Source organism: Aedes albopictus, chromosome 2 (assembly GCF_035046485.1).
Source record: "Aedes albopictus strain Foshan chromosome 2, AalbF5, whole genome shotgun sequence".
Classification (NCBI taxonomy): domain Eukaryota; kingdom Metazoa; phylum Arthropoda; class Insecta; order Diptera; family Culicidae; genus Aedes; species Aedes albopictus.
Window position 1 is genome coordinate 447,926,556 of NC_085137.1, and position 20,614 is coordinate 447,947,169.

Sequence of the window (20,614 nt, forward strand, 5' to 3'; positions counted from 1 at the left end):
ATGAACCGAATGTAATGATATTTTGACCATTTATGACTTAAATATTGAGCTCTAAAAAACGTTTGAAATAACTTGAAATTATTAACAAGAGAAAAAGTAATAGCAATTTCATTTATTTTATGATTTTTTTAGAAAATTGCTCTATTTTCAATATGCATCTCATTACTTTTTCAATTTATTGCCGGTTACTTTCCATCAAAACATATTTATATACAAGTCAATTAAAGGGAAATTAAAAGAACTGTAATAAGCATCTTGAATTTTGAAACGATGTTGAAGTTTTTGATAATTTGGTGTTTTATTAGAAAAATAGTCTAATCGTTATAACTTTCTTTAGTGTAAACAATTTTAAGTTAAGTCAAAAGAATTTCATAGCTCATCATATAAGTCATAAATTGTTAAAATTTTATTGCATTCGATTCATTGAATCCGGAGATACAACAGCTCAAAGTTGACTATCGGAAAATCATACCTTTTTCTAGACTCTTTATAGCTTCGTGCAGATAGCCCAATCTTTTCCAAATTTTGACCACTGTTACACAGTTAGTTGATCATCTCACAGTGAAAATTTTAAAAAATTTCGTACATTTTTCAAAAAGAAACAGCTACGTTAACATTTTTTGACAAGTGAAAATTTTACCTGTCCCGATCATTTTGTCTATCTATCTGTATGAGAGGGTTCGAAAAGTTAAGGTGAGAGATATACACATTTGAAGTTGTTCTGTAGAACATCTAGAATTTCTTGAAAATCATTCAGCAGGTCCGCTAGGGAGTATTTTTAAAAAATTACCATTTTTTTCATAAAAAAATCAAAAAAAAAATTCCTGGTATTTTTTTTCAATTTTTGTTTTTTTATTTTACTTCAGACCACTAGGCGTTCTTGAAGGGTATAAGTTTTTGAAACATTGCATTTAAATTAGACCAAAGAACATTTTTTATGTTAATAAAATTACTTTTCAGCATTTTTCATCAAAAAAAAAAAACAAAAAATAGAGGCGCCATTCTTTTTTACTTTCAACCATGAAAATCTTCTCATCATGAACAAAGATAATGCGAAAAAAATAGCTGAGATGTCACGCATTTAAAGAATGGATAATATTATAAATGGTTGCAAAATTTGATATATTGAACATTGGATCCCCTATCCATCGTTGTGGGACTGCTGCCTTAGGTATAGCTTCCAGTCGAGAAGCATTTCAAATTCAACTGTTGGATGCTGTTTAAGCCACCCCTTCTTGGTGGACAGACGCTCAGGACAAACTTCCACAATATGCATCAGCTGAAGGAAGTTGTTAATATTTCATTTGAAGCGGAACATTATCCATTTCCTAATTTTTTGGTTTTCGATTTTTTATAAAATAACAAAGCAATATTTCCAAAATTGATTTTCGTACACATATGGAGTGTGGATCAAGGTATCTCTTAACTTTTTTTCTTAGTGGAAAATGTTTTTCCTTTCTTCAAAAATCATTTTTAAACAAAAATTCACAAAAAATGCAAAACAAAAAAAAAGGCAGAAGATACCTTGTTCCATACTCTACATGTGTACGAAAACCGATTTTGAATACATATTGTTTCGTTATTTAACAAAAAAATAACAAAACCCCATAAAAATAGGAAATGATTCCAGTTATGCCTTAATTCTAATTCCTCTAATTCATTTAAAACTTTTGATTGTATATTTAATGGTTGAGCACCCTGACTTTCTAAACATAGATTTATTTTGGGACAGCCTAATCCAGAAACTTCGAAAATTGCAACAGAGGCTCCCAGAAATTTCTCTAGGAATTTGCCAGAAAATTTTAGAAAATAAATCGTCAGGCGTTTCTCTAAGAAAAATTCTTTCAAGGGTTCTTCAAAAGGTTTCTTAAGAAATTCCATTGAAGATTCTTCCAAAGAATCTACCTGAAATATCACCGAATCGATTTTGCAAGCATTCATCAAAAAAAAAATCTCCGAAGAATCTTCCACGGCTTCCTTCAGGAATTTCTCCGGTAAATCCCCAAAAAATCCTCAAAAACATCCACACATTTTTTCGAAAAATCCTCCGGAAATACATGTATCGCTCAGATTTATTTTGGGGATTTAATGGCAATCTGTACTTTATAAACTTCTAAAGTAACCCCTATTGAAAATCTACCGAAGATTCTTTCAAAAATCTATATATATAAAAATGAGTTTGAAGTCCCTTTGAGGCAACAAATCTCAAGTGTGGATGAACCGATCAGGATGACTCTTGCATGGTTCGATTCGTATTCGTGTAGCGTGTTTATATGCAGAAAAAGTTGCGAAAATCAACTGGAAAAGTAAGAAAATGTAAATAGTACTGATTTTTCATGAGCTGTAAAGGAAATCAACATGATCGAAAATGGAACCAATCTAGAGTGCGGTGCTGCAATAACCTAAACAGTTGTCAAACCACCACAACCAGGCAAGACAAAGTTTACCGGGCCAGCTTGTTATTTATAATGTTTGACTCCTCCAAGGATTCCTCTAAAAATTATTCAAGTATTCCTTAAAAATTTTATGAAATTTTTTCTAGAAATTCATTTAAAAAAACCTCCATTAATTTCTACCAGGAATACTCAAGATATTCCCTCGAGAAGTTCATCAAAAAATTTTTCGAGAATTCCTCAAAAAAGTGCAATTGCAGTAGGTAGTTCATCTTAGATTTTTTTTGAAGAAAAATATCCAGAAACTCCTCCACGGATTCCCCTAAAAATTTCTACCGAGATTTCTCACAAATGGTTCCTCCAGAAATTTATTTTGAAATATTCCAAGGAATTCTCAAGACATTTCTTCGAGGAATCCTCTAGAAGTTCCAACGAAAATTTTCTCCCTCGAATTTCACTTAATTTTTTTCCAATGACTCCACTAGAATTCCTCGAGAAATTCCTCCATTCAAATGGAGGACGCCATTTTTGTCGGTTATATAAAAACTGTCCATTTACCAGACTTTTCCTAAAAGCTTTCAAACAAATTTCTCTCAATATTTGTTATGACTTCCTCACCGAGAATTGTAATATATTCCTGATATTTTTGGTAGATGCCTTATACTATCTTGGCGTGTAATCAGCTGATTGAATTCAAAAATTTGCAGCAAAACACATTTTCATTGTAATACTTCGGTAGATTACTGACAAGATGTGTGATAAATTATTTCCAGTGCCGTCAGGGTACAATCAGAGCTAGTAAGTCAAGGTTCCTTGATTTCAGCGCTTTTTCACTGGTACATTCCCATGGATAAATTCCAGGAAGAATCTCTGAAGAAATAGCTTTAGCAATTCCTGAAGAAAGTTCCAGCAGTTCCTTTTGAAAGAATCCGTAGAACAACTTTTGAAATTTATCAAATAATTCTAGGATTATTGAAGAATTCTCTAAAGATATTTCAGAAAGTATCGCTGAAGAAATATCAGAAAATTTTTTTTTTTAATCTGAATAAAATATTCTAAGAATATTTTAAGGATCCATAAATGGATTTTCTGGAGAAACTCCAGTAAGAAAATCTGAAGAAACACCTGGATACCGCTGGTGGAATACCTAACAGAGATAATGAGATATTTAAAAAAAAATCCTAGAAAAATCCCCTAATAAGAATCCCAAACATTTTTTTTTAATATATTCCTGAAAAAAATCATAGAAATATTCCTAGAGGTTTGTTTGGAGGAATTTCTGAGGAAAAACATAAAGGAATACCCAGCGCAATTTCCGGAAGAGAAATGTCTTGAAGGATTATGAATGGAAGGAATGTGAAAAAAGCTTGGGAATTTCCTTAATAATCTTTTGTAGAATTTTTAAAACAATCTTTGGAGAAAATTCTTTAAAAAACTTCTGAAAAAAATATGAAGGAGTTCTGAATTTCTGATTATTAATTAATTCGTGAACAAATAAAAAAAATCTATGTGATATTTTTGAGAAAGTTCATGGAATGTTTTCTACATGAATGCTTTGGAAATTTTCTGGAGGACCCTCTATGAAAAAGAAACCGAAGAAATTCGTAGATGAATTTCTGGAACAATTTATGCAAGATTTTGTTAAAGAAATTCTAGAAGTATTTTCTAACTAAAGGAATCCATGCAACATTTCCACTTCCGTGCAAGACTTTCTTAAGGAGTTCTTGGATAAATTTCTGGAGGACATTCTAAAGTAATACCTAGAATATTTTCTGAAATAATTTCAGACTGAATTTCTTTAAGATTAACTGGATGATTTTTTGAAGTAAATCTACGAGGAGTTTCAAAAGGTTTTTTCAAAAAATTGTTTGTGTATTTTCACGTTTGCCAATTCTACACGCAGTAACTTTCACAAAGGTTTTTTCTCAGGAACTCGTGAAATATATTTTTAAATGAATCCTAGGATGGATTTCAGCTGGAAAAAATTATCGAAAAATCTGTAAAAGGTTCTTCGAAGTAATCCTTAGAAAAATTTGCAAAGAAATCTCTGGAGGAAAATTTGGAGATATTTCGGAAGATATTATAATTTATAATAAAATCCATAGGAGATTTTCTGAAAGAATCCCTCGAGCAGTTTCTATAGGAATTCTTGCAAAAAAGCTCCTGAATGAATATCACATTTTTTTTTTTTCAAAGAGTCCCTCAAGGAATTTCTAAAGAAATACCAGGAATATTTTATGATACAAATTCAGATTTTCAAGAAGAAAAAAAAACCTGGAGAAATTCCTAAAGCAAACCCCGGAAAAAGTTTTGGAATAAATACTTGGAAGATCGTTTAAGAGAATGCTTAAAAGGATTTCTGAAGGATTTTTTGGAGGAATTTCTGCAGAAACTCATACACAACTTCTTGCATATCAAAAATAGTTTCTACATACACATTTCAAAGAAATACAATGCATAATTGGTTTCCTATATTCAACCATACTTTAGTTAAAATGAAATAAAAACCATATTAGAAATAAAACTGAAAATTTGCTCTTGTTAAATGTTATTCGAGACGGTCTGAAAATTTAAATATCTGAAAAAAAATGATATTTTTTAACTGTAAAAAAAACTTGAATAACATTTTACAAAGTTGACACGAATGCACTTTATAGTGTAAAGTAGTGTTGAAAATGTAATTTCACATATATCAATAGAATCACCTACAGCTACACCTACAGATTTTAGAGACTGAACCTGAGAATATGGTACATGAAAAACTTGTGCGGCTAGACCAGTTCTACAAGAAAGTCATGGAAAACTGATCTTTTTCCAATATTTAAGGTAAATGTCACGAACTACCTGTGAAAAATGCCAATTGATATTCACCATGAATATCAATTGGCATTTATTTTAGAGTTTATTCAACTCCCAAATTTGTTTTACTATAATAAAATGATTGAGGGAAAAATTAACAAAAAAACATCTGAAAGGTGACCAGCATATCAATATTTCAATAATTTAAAAAAAATACACTTCAATAGATCAAACGATCAATTCTGATTATACATGTCAATGGTTGCTCCGCCGTGATTGATCTGAGGTAGTTCCAATTGCACCGGGATCCAAATGAATAAGGGCTACTCCACTTATTCTCAAGTGCAATTTAAGCAGCTCATACAGGGGATAGACAAAATGATCGGGACAGGCAAAATTTTCCCTTCTCAAAAAAAAATTCAAATAACTGTAACTTTTCGAAAAGTGTATCGAATATTCTCAAATTTTTACTGAAAGTTGATCAACTATTTGTGTATCAGTGGACAAAATTTGAAAAAGATCGGGCCATACTGCACGAAGTTATGGGCATTTTAGAAAAAGGTAGAATTATCCGATAACCAACTTTGAGCTGTTATATCTCCGGGTTCAATGAACCGAATGCAATGAAATTTTGACCATTCATGACTTATATAATGAGCTTTGAAAAACTTTTGACATAACTAAAAATTCTTAACACGGAAGAAAATTATAACGATTAGATTATTCTTCTAATAAAACACTAAATTTTCCTAAATTTCAACATCGTTTCAAAATTCAAGATGTTAATTATAGTTCATTTAAATTCCCTCTAATTGTCTTGAGTACAGATATGTTTTAAAGGAAAGTAACAACATAGGCGGCAATTCATTGAAAAAGTAATGGGATGCATATCAAAAATAGACCAATTTACTAAAAAATTCATAAAATTAATTAAATCGCTATAACTTTTTCTCTTGTTAATAATTTCAAGTTGTGTCAAACGTTTTTCAATGCTCATTATATAAGTCATAAATGGACAAAATTTCATTGCATTCTGTTCATTGAATCCGGAGATATAACAGCTCAAAGTTTGCTATCGGATAATTCTACCTTTTTCTAAAACGCCTATAACTTAGTGCAATATAGCCCGATCTTTTTCAAATTTTGTCCACTGATACACAACTAGTTGAGCAACTTATAGTGGAAATTTGAGAATATTTGATGCACTTTTCGAAAAGTTACAGCTAATTGGACATTTTTTGAAAAATAAAAATTTTGCCTATCCCGATCATTTTGTCTATCCCCTGTACATTCTTGATCAATAACGGCGCCGGCCAAGTCCTTTTAGTCAGCTGGGAAGGGAAAGAAATGTTAAAGTGTGCTGATTGTTGCTACTACATAGAAACTGAGAGCACCTCTGCGTCCCCACAACCAGCACGAACTGGGGTATTTGTTGGATGGAAAGGATGCGAGATCTAGGAGTCACCGTTGAGCCGGTGATGCAATCCATGGATAGGTGATATTTATAGTGTTTATAGTAAACCAATAGATTGTGTAGTGAATGCTATGAAGGGCAAGCGGCACAGTTCGCTTTGGTTGCATAACTTGCAGGTGTTATATATACTGTGTTGTGGAAGTTGGAAGGAAGGGAAATGACTTTTTCAATTCGTTTCTGGTTCTAGCGATAGCTATGAATATATTAAAATACATGAGTTGTATATGTAGAGAAGAAAGAGAAAGAGAAAGTAGCCCCTAGACCACCAAGTCCGTCTTCAATAGATACCAAAAACTACTTTTAGATGTACAGAGCAGTCCTAGATTTTGACAAAAAATATGAAAATTATGATTGACCAGAAAACAAAAAAAATACGAAAATTCTCAAACTATACCCCGTCTAAAGGCGGAGTTGGGTATTAGAGGGATATTTTTTATTTTTAAATTCGCCGATACTTAAGTATAATTAGATATAGGAAAAATCATGCATAGTTTACTCATTACAATCTAAACGTAGAATATATTTTTGACAGTAAACACTTTCAAAAATTGTTTGCTTTTGCTTGTTTTAAAAATCGGCGAAAAATAAAAATTCTAGAAAAAATAAGTAAGAAGCATTTGACTATCCTCAGCTACTAGGCAGATTTTGAGGCTAGAAGTCAACTTTCTCAAGAGAAAATGATAAAAAATCGTAGGGTAACGTTTTTGAAAAATTTAAATTATATGATAACTTAGATCCGCGAATATTCCTCTCAGTTTATTTTTTTTTCCTAAATGTCCATCAAACATCCTCAATCATTATCGAAGACACCATTTGAATCCAATAAACCGTTTAAAAGTTGTATTTTTTATTGCAAAAGAAAATTAGATTTTTTTCATACGCCTTTATAAAAAGTTTGGTGATAAAAAATGATTATGTGTTGCAAAAGTAAATGCTTCACAAAACCCAGAGCATAAAAAAATCAAATTGAAAAAAATCGAGTCAAAAATAACATATTTTTTGTGTTTTGGGCTGGAAATGCATAAGAGCTTTTCAAATGACAGCTTGAAGCAAATTAACCATGACCACACAATGACCGGTCATCCCATCTCGTACACGTTTCTTTTGGCACTTAACGAGATTGAATCGCAACTTTTTCAACAAATTCGAATGTATACAAAACTTTTCGAAAACATCCGGGCCTCCAAGCGACCGGTTCAAGTCAAGGTTCGACTTTAAATATTAATTGAATTGCTCGTTTGAATATTTGAAGGAGACCTGCGCGCCCTTTTAGCCCCGAACCAACTCGATCCCGAGTCCAGCAATGGGGTAATTTGTTCCTAATTATATTTACCTTTATCCGTTTCTTGGACCAGTTAGCCAGCAGCGAGGGACCAGGGTTCACTTTACGAACAATATCACCCCGGCGGCGGCAGGCAAGAGTATAAAAACCCAGTTCGGTGTCAACGAAATTTTCAATCCCGTCCGCGCTGCTATTCCGAAGTTTGACCGTGATGACCGGAAAAATTCGTTGGTTTTTGCTCGTTAGTTGCTGGTGCTGCTTCATTAGCGTGCAAAGTGATGCAGAAGTTCCCGCCGTTGTACTGGATATCCTGAGTACAATAAAATATCCTCTGAAAGTGACGCTAATGACCTGCTGGGATTATGGGGAAAAAGTCAAATATTTAAATGTTCTTAACGACCGATACTTGACTTCTTTCTCCGACGATCACATCGACCAATTTGTGGAGGACATAAACGACCATCAAACGTTTTTGATTGTGGACATCAACTGTCCGAATACCAAGCATCTGCTCAAAGCAGCTGACAAGCTACTTTACATAAAATATCGATGGCTTATATTGAATACGGGATTGTCAGAAGCGAACAAACAAAGTGAAGAAAATCAATCACAGTTCTTTCTAAATAAACTGGGCGACCTGCCATTACTTATAAGCAGTGAAATTTTCCTCCTCATCAAGCAACGGCAAGGCTTATATCGAATCGAACAAGTTTTCAAAAAATCGAAAGACGCACCACTAACTGCGGAACCGTTCGGAACATGGAGCAACGGAAGCATGATAGACGACCGGAACTTTAAAGTTACTTCGATTCGTAGACTGAATCTCAACGGCCATACATTGAAGGCATCGTTGGTGGTAACCAACCCGGACACGTTGCATCATTTGACGGATTATAAGTAAGTTAGTGCACACGCCTAGTAGTGAAAATGGAAAAGAATTGCGTTTATTCATTTGGCTCTATTTATCCGTTTTTTGTTTATTATTTTTTTTTGTGGTTCAAGTTTATATTAGACAAATGAGACACCACTGTATATCCATTATCCCGCTAAACTTTAAATACTACACCATGGGTTCATTCATTCTTTTATTTAGTATAACATCAAATTTAAGGTAAAACTGAATCAACAATATTTCTCTATGACACACGGTTTGTTGCTGCCGTTTCCCATGCTCGGTCACGCCCGATGCTCGCGAAGTCACGCTCCACCTGATCCGTCCATCGTGCTCTCCGTGCTCCAAACCTTCTTGTGCCAACCGGATCAGTCGCGAACACCAACTTTGCAGGGTTGTTGTCCGGCATTATTGCAACATGCCCTGCCCATCATATCCTTTGATCGCCTTCTGGATGCTGGGTTCGCCGTAAAGTGCAGCGAGCTTGCAGGTCCTCTTCGAGCACGGCTCATGTCTCGTGTCCGTAGAGGACCACCGGTCTTTTCAGCGTCTTGTACATGGCGCGTGGGTGAATCTACACCATGGGTGCCAAGATTGAAAAAAACTTGGTTTTTCTCAAAACCAAGTTTAAAAAAATCTAAATTTTGAAACAGTTGATCATTTTTTGTTTGAAGGATATTCAATTGTAGTTTCAATTCACGTCAAAATGGTCATGTTGTGTTAAGGTCAGGGAAAAATTGGGTTTTTTTTTCTTAATTATTTTATCTTAAAGTATGGGTTCCTTAGAATGCTGTGTAAATTTTCATAGAGCTCCAAACAACAAAAGCACGCATTGTATTTAGCATTATGCGCCTCGGTCCCCAACGAGTACGTAGTGTATATTTGGAATACGATTATCTCGGAATCATGTTTTCCAAAAGCATCGATTCGGTAACTACGATTGCGGAAACATTTCTCAAGCGATTTCGACCAAATTTTGTTTTGAGTGTTTGCAATTGAAGTATTGTGTCCTTGTACGATCAATATTATCGTTAAAATGTTCATATCAGCGCTAATTTTTTTTCATTCATTTTGTAGGTTGACAAAAGAAAGTTTTTGAGAAAAATCGTCTCCGTTTTAAAAATAAAACATTTTTTTGTTATTCCGATCGTTCAAGTACACCACAAGGTACTCTCAAACGGTTTTGTTTTGGGTTTGCGCTTTCGATTGAATCATTGGAGTGTTAAGGAGTGTATCGGAAAGTAGTTGAAAATGTTCAGGATGCTCTATCTTGAAGCTGGGTTGGTCTTTTCATTTCGGTTCTTCTATGAAATCTTCACAATATAGTTGAGCTTAGAACAGCTTGGAAAAAATTGAAAAATGTTTAGTATTATCGAAAATATGATTCAATGAACACACCTCATAAAATAAAAATCTGCACAAAATGCAATTTTGTTAAGATTTTTCAACATTTCAAAAATTTGTAGCGAATAAAATTTGTACGATAAAAAATTTGGAAAAAATTGATGCTTGTTAACAGTTATGTACACATAACATATCATTCAACACCGACTTTCAAAATTCATATTTTCGATAGAAAAATCTCCTATATCTACAAAATGGTCCACTCCAAAAAACGTCTATTTTTTGGCCAAACTTTGAAGTTCTGCTTTTAATATCTTTAAAGGTTGTAAAATTCTATTTTTTGCTCTAACTTACTCGTCCATAAATTAAAAAACATACCCTATTTAAAAAAATGCGAATTTTTCATTTTATGTATTTTTTATTTGCGTAAACATGATTTAGAGGTGCATAGAAAAAAGGGGTTCCTCAAAAATGGCCTTTTTTCATTTTTAAGAACTGCGCTTAAATGCAGTGGAGATTTTTCTTGAAAAAAATAATTTGCCTATATCATGAGGATTCTGGAGCTTATTATATTTGCACAAGAAAGTTAACAATTTTCGAACATTATCGAATTTTTTTCGCAATTTCAATTTTTTAGAAGGTGTGCAAAAATTTAAAAACATGCGTTCAGTTATCTAGATTAAAAACCCAGTTAAAAGAACATTTTTAGAAAATCATGAAAGCCATTTCTTTTTTCAAGGATTTATACAGTATCTCCAAAAATAAAATTACTCAAAAGTTGTAAAACTATTTTTGAGGCTATTGTAAACATTTTCAACTACTGATGGAGTTTGACAGATTGGATTGTGCCTCCTTACGTGGAGCATAAATTTATACTCCAGTTAAAATGTACACCAATACAATCGTGAAAGTGGAATGTTTACCTTTTTACGAGGGATATCGGGTCAAAACGCTTATTTCAGATTAGATCACATAAATGTGTTGAGTATAAAAAAGTGGAATAAATTAATAATTTTGAATTTAAGAGATTCGATATTTAAATCAATTTTCTAAAGAATACTAATTCTTTGTAAAAATACAGAGTGTGTAATGGAATTTCGTCTGGGTGCCGGTGTTGCACGCTTTTGCTTCGGTGGTTCGATTCTTTTTCTTTTTCTTTCCGAAGTGAGCATTTCGACGGCGGAGTCGGTTCCGAACTTTTCGCTTCCCGTCGGCGCTAGTTCCCAATACACTTTTAGTTGATAATAAATATTTTCTTTCGTTTTTTGCATTTACAGAAAAGAGTGAAAAGTGTTAGTTCGGGCACGCCGGTCAAGAGAAAATCCGGGCGTCGACAAGTGAGTCGCGTTCAGTGTATTTCTGTGTGGAATAGACTAAAGATTTCTGCTCCCTAGTGGAATGGAGACGCGTGATAGCATTTTCTTTTTGGCTAGTTTTTGCGTCGAAAAGTGGTCGGTTGTTAACGGCGGTTTGTGTATATTGATCCATTGTCAAATCATATCACCAACCATAGGTGACTCCCGGACTGACAATGTACCTTACTCTACTAACAAAAAAATCCTTCCTGAGACAAACGTGGAGATGCAGCGATTCGCGGTCTTTTTAACAACGTTTGTCTTTCTAACATTCCCTCCCATCCTCGATGACCGTAAGGACGTGGCAGGCGCCGTTATTGAACTTAATAAAGTTGAGAGCTCTCGAACTGTGTACATTGAGAATAGTAAGCTAGTCCCAAGCCCTATTCATTGGTTCCTTGTGCAATTTCGATTGCTCTGGTCAATCACGGAGTAGCAACTACGAATTGTGCGGTCATCAATGCTCATGCTCATGCTCATATTGTAAACATTTTCAACTACTTTACGATACACTCTTTATCATAGTCATGGCAAGCCTCTTTAACGAAAACACGTTTACAGAAATTGTTATAACTTTGGTAATTAGTACTATTTTTCCATGTTCTCAAGCTGGTTTTCCACATTGAATATTGTAACACAGACAAACAGACGCAACACTCTTCGATTGGGCTTGGCACACGCATTTAACGATGCTTATGAATTTCATTTGATTTCCGCGATCCTTCCACCAGAGGCGCTTCGACGTTTACTAGTGTACACGTTGCTGGATAATACAAACGCAAACTATAGGCGATTTGTGTAATAGTGTGCATGTTAGGAGAACGTCAAACCGCAATCCATCATGGCCGAAGTGTGAGCGCTTCTACCAAGATGGAACAGCATGTTCATAAAAAAGACAGCGAGCTTATTTTTTATATGAATTTCCTCTCAGAGTTACGTTTGTTTGTCTGTGATTGTACTATGTATGAAGTAAAAAGCGATTTTTAAAACAAATATGTCTACATACTTTTAAAAAAATTCAAGCTTTTCCTCATTTTCACACATTGACATACAGCCATTCCATAGAAAAACGATATAGTGCATCTCCGATTGTCGTGAAACTTGGTGGGCTTGTAGTTCTTCGGAAATAATTAGACCCGTATTATTTTATTTCGTCATTAGGGTGACCAGTTTTCATATAGGGTGGTCCAAAAAATTAAGGTTTTTCAAAACTAAAAATTTTCAAAAAATCGTAACTTTTGAACCATTTGACCGATTTTAAACTTCTTTGTTTTTGTTTGAATGCTATTGAATTGTAGTTTTCAGGAAAAATACGTTAAAGGGGCTAAAATGTAAAGAGTACTATAAAATATGCAAATATATTAGTTTTTTCACGTTTTTATGGTCTCGGGGCCAAAGAGGTACCCTGGTTTTATATTTTTATCAGAAAATTCAGGAAATTTGGCGTAACATATCAAAAAACCATAGATGTATGTTTTTTAGTTTTTGAGATATGATTTTTTGAAAATAAAAGGTCAAATTTTCGCATACAAGACACTTTTTTAAATTTGATTATATTTTGATTCCTTATAATATTATGGATACCAAAACCACCAGGAATCACTTTAAAAAGCAATAATATGCATAGTTTTATGAGAATTTGCAATTTTAGAGTAGCTAGTACTAAAATGGTCGGCGTTAAGTCAGAGAGGACCATGTGTCTTTTACTTAATTTCTAGAAAAACGACTTTAAAGTTTGCAACTGTATAAGTTTTGAGTTTTTCAACAAAGGTTCTTGATTTTTTGCCATAAATCTTAATTACTATTCATCGCAGCATCGCTCTGTATTGATCACAAAGAAACGTAAAATGAAGCTTGAAACCGAGAAATTGCTAAGTAATTGATTGTACTCAGTCCACTCTGACTGAACGGTTTTTGGAATATCTTCAACCAACTACAGTTCACACTCAAGTTTTAACATATTTGTTGAAATAATAATGCACAAGTAGGACAACAGTTAATAGGAGTAGTGTATAATGGAGCAGGAAGTTTGAAATTTGATATTTTTGTTATTACACTGTTGATTACCATTTTCAATTTTTATGTTCAGTCAGAGTGGACCAAGTACAACAGTTCAATATCACATGAAGGGTAATCAATTAATGAGCTATTTAAGAATTCTTAACTTGCACATTTAATAGCTTACAACTTTTGAATGTATTTTCATATACGGTACGTTTTTGAAATATTGTAGTTACACAGTTCATAATAATGTATTCAGAGGACTGGCACTTTTCAAAAAATCGTTCAGACAGAGTGAACCAAGTACACAATTCTTAAATAATCGGTAAAATCAATTTCTTCATTAAACGGGTATTGGTACATTTCAATATGATGTCCAACAGCCACTAAACAAACATATTTTGATTTGGAAAGGATTACGAAGAATAAGGCAATTTCAACTATTTTTCTTAGAGACACATGGTCCACTCTGTCTGCACGCGAAATGCCACAATATGCTACAACACGATGATCTGTAAAATACGATATTGACCATAATGAAATTGAATTTCACGTGCTTTCTTGATCAATATTCTTCAGAAAATACGTTAGGGATTCATACGATTTAGAAACGTATAACATTTTGATGATAAACTATTTTATTTATTGGATTTTAATCAACACACCTTTTTTAAACTCTCTTGGCAACAAGCGTATGGTCCACTCTGACTGCACACTATTATCGACTTTGCAGTTGAATCAAAAGAAAATTGTGCTATAACTCTTGTTAATTGTAACATTAAGAAAATTAGGTAAATGTTCCAAGTAGCTTAAGTAATTCTTAATCAAATTCCCTAAAAATCTAATTTTCGTCCATTTTGTTACTTGGTCCCCTCTGCTCTGACTTACGTCGACCAAATATATGACTCTCTATATTCAAAAAATCATATCTCAAAAACAAAACAACATAAATTTCTGATTTTTTGATATGTTACGTCAAATTTCTTGAATTTTCTGATAAAAATATAAAACCAGGGTACCTCTTTGGATCCGAGACCATAAAAACGTGAAAAAAACTAATATATTTGCATATTTTATAGTACTCTTTACATTTTAGCTCCTTTAACGTATTTTTCCTGAAAACTACAATTCAATTGCTTTCAAACAAAAAAAAAAGTTTAAATTCGGTCAAATGGTTCAAAAGTTACGATTCATTGAAAAAAATTAATTTTGAAAAACCATGATTTTTTGGACCACCCTATATGAAAATTGGTCACCCTAAGGGGCTGTCCATAAACCGTTTTTGGACAGCCCCTAATGACGAAATAAAAAAAATACGGGTCTAATTATTTCCGAAGAACTACAAGCCCACCAAGTTTCACGACAATCGGAGATGCACTATATCGTTTTTCTATGGAATGGCTGCATACATAACCTCTTAGCTGTAGCAGTGCAGCATACATGTAAAAATGCTAGATTTTCCATGGTCACGGAACCAAAAGAAAACCCTATTTTAAAATTTCAATCAGAATGTAAATAAAATTTGGCACATCTAAAAAAATCAAAAATATATATTTTTTATAGTTTTTGAGGAATGGTTTTTTGAAAATAAAAAGTCATATTTCCCCAAACAAGACACTTTTTCATATTTGATTATAATTTGAATCCTTGTAAACGTGTAATTTAAAAAATTGGTGTAAAACTTCAAACCTCATTTACTCGAAAGTAGATTTTTGTCACATACACCCCTTTGCTTCCAGCCCCCTCAAATGCAATACAATGCATAGTTTTACGAGGATTTACAATTCAAGACACATTCAGAATACAGTCACTTTATATACAGTCTGGCGAATAGAAAATCCTAAGAACTGGCAACTGGGGTACATCACAGCCTTTTCTTTTTTCTCGCTCGTTCATTTTGTTGAACGCAAGAAAGAGCGTGATAAAAGAGGGGGCAAAGTGCCCCCTCTATTATCTGTTTCTTTCGCGTGTTTGTTTACGAGAGTGTGCTAAGCGTACGAACCAATATCACTAGTTTACAGCATTTTTGAACTCGGTAAGCTAATGATCGTTTTTGGTGTAGAATCATGCCCTGAGTTCGAAAACGCGAAAGAAAAAAAAATACAATAGGGCGACATTTTTTTCGACTTTCCATACAAGGTTGATGATTTGAAATCGATTTTTGATCCATTTTTAAGCAAAGTCGCTCACTTCAGCCATCTCATTCTTCGTAATCAATGCTCCGATTGAACTGAATTTTTACTGTAACTCGCCTGCATATGATATCTATATATATATAAAAATGGAATGGTGCTTGTATGTCACGAATAGGCTCGGGTCAACAGATCGACATGATGCTTTCACTGTTGCATTCCGCCAGGGCTCCGACGTGTTCGTACGAAAAACTAATTAGGAAAAGTGACCGGGAAGGCAAGAAAAACGGGAAAATCTGAGATTCCATTTTGAGGGGCATTTTTCTACAGAGTTGCATATCAAAAAACACAGTAGGCAGGCAGAACGACGTTTGCCGGGACAGCTAGTGTGAAATAAATGTTGAGAAAAAAAAATTAGGTTGTTTTTTTTTTTCTTATTGAAAAAAATACGTTTCTTCATATATTTTTGGAAATTTTGCTAAAACGCGCCAATATCTTGGATTTCATCAATCTGACGCAAAACCTGCCTTCAGATGATCGAATGGTATTATATTCAACTTTTGATTTATGGATTCAAAATTTGTTGAACAAAACGCAAAATATTTGAATTTTAATAAATACCATATTTAAAAAAGTTGTAAAACTCGATATTGAGGTAAAACTCAAAAACTGTTCTACTTAAAAAAATTTGAAGCACGGTTTCGAAATCAGCGCTAAATTGTACTTCAAAAATTGTGTTCGCTGACAGAAGTTCACGAGTTTCGTTTTATTTTGTAAACTAGTGTATTTAACTAATACTAGCTACTAATGTTTTGGTATCAGGCTATTAGGCAGAAGGTCATTAGACTGAATGGACATATCGTGATCATCAAGCCACATTTCGGCACCAACATTTCAAAAGGGCGCAACTGCTTTTGCAACCAATGCCTTCTCACAGAGCTGTGGGTCGTATTTCATTCATCTCACGCAATTCACATCCATTAACCGAAAGAGGAGGATTTTATCTTTCTATTTGTGCTAGTGGATTGCTCGAGAGGTATGGGATACGCTCCATACAGCTTTGTGAGAAGGAATTGGTTGAAAATGCAGTTACGCCCTTTTGAAATGTTGGTGCCGATTTATCATACGGATTGCATTTTCATCAAAAATATAACAAAACGTGAAACTTGATAGCTTTGTTTCAAGTAGGATGAAAATGGGTGCATTATGCTTAAGATGGGTACAGTTTTCCTAGTTGCAATAAAAATATGACCGAAGTTGAGAAGCTCAAGATCCGATCACAGACAACAGACGTAACACCTTGAACGATTTTCATGGAAATCCATCGCCCAGTTCACACTACCATCACCTGGTGGAAAAGTTGCACGATTCACTATATTGAGCAATATCGTCAACAGAAGGCGCTATTGTGAAACGTCAAACGCATAGAAAAACGATGCGCGCGCCTCTGGTTGTGAAAGCCACAACTATGAAAATTTAAAATGATCGTTAAAAGTGTGGTCGATGGAAATTTCGCAAATGTTACGTCTGTTTGTCTGTGATCCGATATTTCTTTTAAAAGTATCGTCATTGCTTCAATCTTTTCTATTCCAGAGACAAACACATCGACACCATAAGCAAGGTAAACTACATCCTCACCAACTGCCTCGTACAATACTACCTGGGCGCTCGGGTTAACTACTCGATTGTATCGACCTGGGGCTATTTCAACACCACCACCAAACGCTGGGATGGCATGATAGGAGAACTATCGCACAACGTAGTGGACCTTGGCGCATCACCGCTGTTCTTCACAACCGATCGAATTGCCGTCATCGAATACGTGGCCATGACTTCGGCCACCCGTTCCAAGTTCATCTTCCGCTCGCCGAAGCTGTCCTACACGGAGAATGTGTTCCTGCTGCCGTTTGATGACGTATGAGTGGGTCATATTTGGTTGAAGATCACTCTGTATTGTATGAAATGTTTGATTTTTCCTTAGTTTGTCTGGATATGTACAGTCATCGTGATCTTTTTAGCATCGTGTCTGCTAGTGGTCACTGCTCGAGCCGAATGGAAGGTGCCGCTCACGGTTGATGATCCCAGAGACGGCACTATACTTCGCGCCAGTTTTCGTGATACGTTGTTGATGATCTACGGTGCCACGTGCCAACAGGGATCTTCCACGTTGCCACGCAGTTTCGCAGCCCGAACGATCACCATGATCACCTTCACCGTTCTGATGTTTCTCTACGTGTGCTACTCGGCCAACATTGTGGCTCTTTTGCAGAGTCCGTCGACCAAAATTCGCACCTTGGAAGACCTTTTGGCATCCAGATTGAAGTTTGGAGCTCACGATACGGTGTTCAATCGATATTACTTCACCCACGCTACGGAACCAACGCGGCAGGCCATCTACGAGAGGAAGATCAAACAGCAGGACGGTTCAGCGAACTTCATCAACTTGGAACAGGGCATTGATAAAATTCGAAGAGGGCTGTACGCATTTCACGTAGAGCAAGGTGTCGGATACAAGGTCATCAGCGAAACCTACCAGGAGGATGAAAAATGTGGCATTCAAGAGATACAATATCTGCAAGTCATCGATCCGTACTATGCCATCCAAAAGAACTCCTCGTTCAAAGAACATGTTAAAATTGGGTTTGTACTTCACTGCCAAGAACATCCATAATTCCATATTAAATCTAATTACGATTTCAGTCTGTTCCGGCTCAATGAACACGGCATCCAACATCGGGAGAACTCCAACCTGTACACCAAAAAGCCAAAGTGCACCGGCGGTGGAGGAAAGTTCGTCCCGGTCAGTCTGGTGGATACTGAACCGGCGATTCTGGTTATCGTTTGGGGAACCGGACTGGCTGCAGCGATTTTCATCAGCGAGCTGGCTTGGACGAAAGGCGTGCGAAAGTACCAGGACTGGAAAGGGTCCCACGTTGTGAAAATGGTGTACACCGACTACTAACAACATGGATTGACTTGTTACCTCTACCTACTCTGGCGTTGTGTGTCATGTCGTGTGCCATGTCCTGCACACGTAGAAAACTCATCGTTTCACAGTTTCTGCTAATTCAGATTGTTCGCTCTATGACCTATAAACTACAGTAGTGCTCAAAAGTCCAGCATCGTATACTGTTTCACCAAGTTGTTTACTGTTTTTACTGAACATTGATAGAATATTGAGCTCAACTAAATCATAACTAAAGAAATATTTTAACTAATTGCAAGGTTCCTGAGCACCGAAAGGTTTTAACCAAAATTATAATTTTCACCAGTGTTACAAATAATCGGTATTTTTTTTTTTCCTTTCACTTTCGTAACCGTGGAGTAAAAATGAGAACGAGTATTAAAAATCTCCACTGTTTAGCGTACATGTACTATGCTGCACTCCACACATTTATTAGTTTGTAACGAAAGGGAGCGTGAGCGTATATGGCGCAAAGGGACCACGGCAGCACGCACGTAAAACTAGGGCAGTGCTGTGCGATGAGGGCAAAGTTTGTGTAGTAAAGTCAAACAATGAGGAAATGAAAGCACCCACCATGACCATGCGGCCACTAGCTGGGACTGGAGTTATTCCTGCTACATATGGGCGAGCAAGTTTTTACCTCTGCCGAGTGGTTGCGAAAACAAAACAGCTTGGCAAAGCCAACAGTCAGTCCCCCGACTAACGACCGACCGGGTTCGACTAGCACCCCAGAAGTCGGAAAGGGTAACCAAGGGATGTAGTAATATCACATTTCATTTTTACTTTAACCTGGTGGCAACAATGTTGGGCGTGCTGCAACCGGCAATATACATACATAGGTACTGACTGGCATATTGTGTTTGTACATTGAGGCACCTGTGGATTCTCTCGCATTGCAATAAGTCAGCTGTTCTTTGGAGGAGTGTATTCAGTTGAAGGACTGGGGTACATTACGTTTAATACAAGTATCAAATATGATTTCAATTTTTCTCTGCCGCTTCCAAACCTTTGGGAAAACGCCCTCGTCCAGGTAATTCTGCATAGCAAACCTGAACATCCCGGGAGCCTCTGCAATAGCTACTTTTCAGGCCAAGTTCGGATCTCCGTCAGTATCTGTGGCTTGACCGACACCAAGGGAACCTGTTATCCCCGCAAGTTTGCCATTGCTGACCCTCTCCTAATTGCCAGCCCCAGTTCCCAACTGTTCTACGAACAAGGAGCCAAGGACTAGAATCATGACGCGGAAAAAGTCCCATGATGATCCCCTTTAATATCTCTGGAGGCTGCTCTGTACAAGCCATTACACCTCTTGTCTTGATCATCACGATCCTGAAGGCATCACTTCATCACTCCATGGATTCGCATTGGCACTCTGCCAGATACCTGCAAAGCAGGTCTTTTTGCTTGTCCTTATCTCGATCTTCAGCACGACTTTAGCAGCAGCGAACACCACCCGCTGTTCGTTTCGCTCTTCTTCGTGCTCGCTGTATCCGCTGCCTAGTCCGTAGTCAAGCACGGCGCAGATCCACCCGCAATCGGTTGAGTCCACCAGTAAGCCGGCGGTCTCCCATTTCTAGAGTGGACTTGCCTAGCGAGAGCCGAGTAGGTTTCGCTCACGGTGGAGCGCCCCCTAAATACCTCGTCGTCGATCTGCGAGGGCTTGATCTTGGCCTAGCCGCATCTTCCGCTACCCGCTGCCTGCTGTTGTTGTAGTCAATACGGTAGCCAACCGCCAGGTGATAACTGTGGGTCTATCCTCCAGTTCAAACTACTTGTTAGGCCAGGACTGCAAAAGGTAACGTTAACAATCGACTCCGCTCCATTCCGACTAAAGGTACTCTTGGTACCGATAGTAGCCAGATCGACATCTAGCATTCCCAGTTTATCTAGCAGGATCTGACCCGTAAAACGGCTTCCCCATTCCACGGCTCAGGCATTGAAATCACCTGCTATTACAACCATCCTTCGCCCAGTCAG

At 36.0% G+C, this 20,614-nt stretch overlaps 1 protein-coding gene across 1 annotated transcript; it reads left to right on the forward strand.

Annotated features, from left to right (window-relative positions):
- Nucleotides 1-7,734: 7,734 nt before the first annotated feature.
- Nucleotides 7,735-20,614, forward strand: LOC109419634 (ionotropic receptor 75a-like). Its single transcript, XM_062853838.1, has 4 exons — nucleotides 7,735-8,845; nucleotides 17,266-17,587; nucleotides 17,654-18,312; nucleotides 18,373-20,614. The coding sequence occupies exons 1-4, from the start codon at nucleotides 8,160-8,162 to the stop codon at nucleotides 18,632-18,634; spliced, it is 1,929 nt and encodes a 642-aa protein (XP_062709822.1). The 5' UTR covers nucleotides 7,735-8,159; the 3' UTR covers nucleotides 18,635-20,614.